Consider the following 4735-nt stretch of genomic DNA (forward strand, 5'->3'; position numbering starts at 1 on the left):
AAAGTAAACTGAACCATTGACTCACCGTTGAAGAAACTCTTGACCTTCAGGTATCCGACGCTGAGCCTGAGGACGGACAGTTTGTCCAGCCGGGAGCGAATGTCCTCGGAGAAGGGCAGCAGGCTGGTCAGCTTGTCCAGCTCCATGTTCAGCCGATCCCTGTGCCGCTTCGAAGGGTTCGACTTGGAGCCTTCGGGTGGAGGAGGCTTCGGTCTGGAACAAGAAGCAGAACATGAGTTAGATACGAGCTTCGTCTCGCTGACAAGTCTGTAGGTGGATGCTTTCGTTTTTAACTCGTAAACCAAAACGCTAACACTGTCGAAATGACAAAACGCTACGATTGGGGTAAGCTCCGCCCCACCACACCTGTAACCAATCAGCAATGTACACACAAGTCAGCTGACTTGTGTTGCAAACAGCAACCTCCAGAATTTAAGATTTTGTATGAAATCAAACCACAGAGGGAAACGAGGGAACGTTCTGAGGTTCAGCCTCGAGTTACACTTTTATTCCCATTCATCTCTGATCTGTTCATCATGGGCTTTATAACTGTCAAACATGAGTGTACAGAGGAGAGGAGAGAGGGAGAGAGAGAGAAAGAGAGGGGAGGGAGGGGAAAGAAAGAGAGAGAGATAAAAGGAGGGAGAGAGAAAGGAAAAGAGAGAAAGAAAAAGAGGGGGAAGGAGAAAGAGAAATCAAGAGAAAGAGAGCGAGGGAGAGGGAGAGAGAGAGAAAGAGGGAAAGGTTGAGAGAGGAAAAGGGAGAGAGAGGGAGAGAAGAAACGTCTGTAAACAATTATGAGCTGGTCGGTGTTTTGCTTTAGTAAAACAAAAAAACAGGCCTAAAAATAAAGACAGGGTGAGACGGGGTGAAAGAGAGAGAGAGGAAGAGAGAGGGAGAGGCAGAGAGGTGTAGAGTGAGAGATAGAGGGAGAGAGAGAGGGAAAGGGAAAAATCTGAGGAATGTGTTCAACATCTCTGTTTGTCTGTAACTGTGAGAAGGTCTCTGCTGTGACCTCACTTCCTGTTTGACAGGCGAGGAAAAGAAAAAAAAGAGAGAGAGATTCTGTCTATTATTCCGTTCCCAGGACTTTCAGACTGTTTTGAGTCTCTGCGTGCACACACACACACACACACACACACACACACACACACACACACACACACACACACACACACACACACACACACACAGAGCTGTTGTGGTTGTGAAGGTTGAGTGTGTTACCTAAATGTTACCAGCAAAACCACGACAACCAGCTGTAAACCCCGCCCCCGACACATGATTGGCTGTTTATCTGATCATGAATAAAATTGAAAGCAGAGTTATAACTGGATCAATGGTTTAATGTGTGTGTGTGTGTGTGTGTGTGTGTGTGTGTGTGTGTGTGTATGTGTGTGTGTGTGTGTGTGTGGTTGGGGGGGGGAGGCATTTAACTGTATGCCAGTCGTGCCACTAGTCTCCATGCAGTTCTTCTTCTCAATCACTTGTTCTCTCAAAACCTATCTTAGAACAACTTCACTTAGAACTTCACACAGAGCTTCAGTCGGAACTTTAGTCAAAACATCAGTCAGAGCTTCAGTCAGAGCTTCACAGAGAGCTTCACAGAGAGCTTCAAAGAGAGCTTCACACAGAGCTTTACTCAGAGCTTTAGTCAGAGCTTCACTCAGAGCTTCAGTCAGAGCTTCACACAGCGCTTCAGTCAGAGCTTCAGTCAGAGCTTCAGTCAGAGCTTCAGTCAGAGCTTCACAGAGAGCTTCACACAGAGCTTTACTCAGAGCTTCAGTCAGAGCTTCACACAGCGCTTCAGTCAGAGCTTCAGTCAGAGCTTCAGTCAGAGCTTCAGTCAGAGCTTCACAGAGAGCTTCACACAGAGCTTTACTCAGAGCTTCAGTCAGAGCTTCACACAGCGCTTCAGTCAGAGCTTCAGTCAGAGCTTCAGTCAGAGCTTCAGTCAGAGCTTCAGTTAGAGCTTCACAGAGAGCTTCACACAGAGCTTTACTCAGAGCTTCAGTCAGAGCTTCACACAGCGCTTCAGTCAGAGCTTCAGTCAGAGCTTCAGTCAGAGCTTCAGTTAGAGCTTCACACAGCGCTTCAGTCAGAGCTTCAGTCAGAGCTTCAGTCAGAGCTTCAGTCAGAGCTTCAGTTAGAGCTTCACACAGCGCTTCAGTCAGAGCTTCAGTCAGAGCTTCAGTCAGAGCTTCAGTTAGAGCTTCACACAGCGCTTCAGTCAGAGCTTCAGTCAGAGCTTCAGTCAGAGCTTCAGTCAGAGCTTCACACAGCGCTTCAGTCAGAGCTTCAGTCAGAGCTTCAGTTAGAGCTTTACACAGCGCTTCAGTCAGAGCTTCAGTCAGAGCTTCAGTCAGAGCTTCAGTCAGAGCTTCACACAGAGCTTCACTCAGAGCTTCACTCAGAGCTTCAGTCAGAGCTTCAGTCAGAGCTTCAGTCAAAGCTTCAGTCAGAGCTTCAGTCAGAGCTTCAGTCAGAGCTTCACACAGAGCTTCACTCAAAGCTTCAGTCAGAGCTTCAGTCAGAGCTTCACACAAAGCTTCAGTCAGAGCTTCACACAGAGCTTCACACAGAGCTTCACACAGAGCTTCAGTCAGAGCTTCACACAGAGCTTCAAACAGAGCTTCACACAGAGCTTCACACAGAGTTTCAGTCAGAGCCAAATATAAATATTTGCACACTAATTTACCGTCTAGACACACCACACTAATTATTTATCACACTGCAGCTGGAGTGCTGAAGAACATGGGACTCAGTAAGGAGAACATCACAGAGAACTGTGTGGAGAACAGGATGGTGAAAAAAGAGAACTGTGTGGAGAACAGGATGAAGAAGGAGAATAGTGTTCAAAATGGGATGGAGAAATGAATGATGAAGAATGGGATAGGACATGGTGAGGAACGAGATGAAGAAAAAGTAGGAGAATTCGATGGAGAACAGCATAGAGAGCACGATGAAGAGGAAGAAGAGTTGGATGGAGAACAGAATGAAGAAGAGAAAGGAAAACAGGTCAAAGAACATGATGAGGAACAAGAAAAACTGGGTGGAGAACTGCTTAGCTTAGCATTTAGCCTAGCAAAGCTGGACTTTACTCAGGTGGAGAGATTAGCTAAACGAGTCTGAGCAACGAGTCTTTTCACGCATCTGAATTCAGTGATATCCAGCAGAACACTAGCGGAGCTAAAAGAAGTGTTGTGTGGTTAGCATTAGATCTTCAGATTAGTTCCTCAGTTTGAATATAAACTGGAGCGATGGTTTAAAGCTAGTTTAGCGTGACACATTAGCAGGACGAGATGATGGTGAAGGTTGTTCTGAGTCAGAAAGGAAAGTCTGTGGAAAGCTCTGAATTCAGCAGTGTGTGTGTGTGTGTGTGTGTGTGTGTGTGTGTGTGTGTGTGTGTGTGTGTTACGGTGTTAGCGAGAGTGTGGAAGGTTTAGCGAGTGTTAGCTTGGCAGGCGCAATGCTAGCTGGCACGTTATCATTCAGCCGTAATGGAAGCCATTATCCAGGTCTGAGCCAGGACTTTACTGGAATCCCTGTCATCAAAAAAGAGAAAAAAAAAGAAAAACGGAGAAGAAAAGGGAAAAAAAAGTCGGTCTGCTCGGAGGAATCTCCGCCCCGCCCCGCCTCGCCAGACCCTAATTACATTTTCCCAGAAATAAAGAACGAGACGAAAGTGACCTCAGTGACGAAGAGGGAGACCGGGGTTCAGACATTCAGGTCAGGACGGGGAAAAAAACGAGAGATTAGCCCCGCCCACAATACAGCCAGACGCTACGATGTCATCTCGTCTCATCTTGTGTAGGTGGAGTTTATATAGACCAATCGAAGATCAGTATAAATACACACACAAAAAAACTTTCAAATGTTTCTTTCTAATAAAAAGTGTAAAAGTTTAGAATAAATTACTTAAAAAACACAAGAAATAAATAATCTAAAAACGGGTGTGGTTTGTGATGATGTCATCAAGCGGGATGGTATTAGAAGCGATGGGGGGGGGGTAAGGGGGGGTATAATAAATGGTGCCTCAGTGTGTAGCAGACACGACTGAACCGGCCTTTTGTTTTCACATGGATTTCATCACACACACACACACACACACACACACACACACACACACACACACACACACACACACACGACAGGGAGCAGGAGAATCTTAGCGTAATGCACTGTATTACACTGTAAACTCCCACGATGCCTTGTTGTTGGAGGCACACACACACACACACACGCACGCACACACACACACGCACACACACACACACACACACACACACGCACACACACGCACACACACGCACACACACGCACACACACGCGCACACACGCGCACACACGCACGCACACGCACACACACGCACACACACACACACACACACGCACACAAACTTCATCATAGGGGGGAAAAAAAGGTCTTTCGGCCGTTCTTCTCTGCTGACCCTGTGAACCTTCTCTGTCCTTACAGTAAACTCTGTGAAAGGGTGGCAGATGGAGAAATAGAAAGACAGAGAAAATGCATTTGTAAGGGAGTGAGAAAGGGAGAGAGAGAGATAGAGTGAGAGAGAAAGAAAGAGAGTGAGAGAGAGAGAGAGTGAGAGTGAGAGAGAGAGTGAGGGAGTGAGAAAGAGTGAGAGAGAGTGAGAAAGAGAGTGAGGGAGTGAGAAAGAGAAAGAGTGAGAGAGAGTGAGAAAGAGTGAGAGAGAGTGTAAGGGAGTGAGAGCAA

The 4735-nt window shown here is 46.6% G+C and overlaps 1 protein-coding gene across 1 annotated transcript in view; it reads right to left on the minus strand.

Moving 5' to 3' along the window:
• The window catches only part of ahr2 (aryl hydrocarbon receptor 2), a 39836-nt gene extending 39295 nt beyond the window's left edge, over positions 1–541 (minus strand). The window contains exon 1 of the mRNA XM_083551349.1: positions 26–541. Within this exon, the coding sequence (XP_083407475.1) occupies positions 26–146 (121 nt within the window). The 5' untranslated portion in view covers positions 147–541. The remainder of the gene's footprint in view (positions 1–25) is intronic.
• Between the last annotated feature and the right edge of the window lie 4194 nt (positions 542–4735).

Source organism: Silurus aristotelis (genome assembly GCF_946808225.1).
Source record: "Silurus aristotelis genome assembly, chromosome: 9".
Lineage (NCBI taxonomy): Eukaryota > Metazoa > Chordata > Actinopteri > Siluriformes > Siluridae > Silurus > Silurus aristotelis.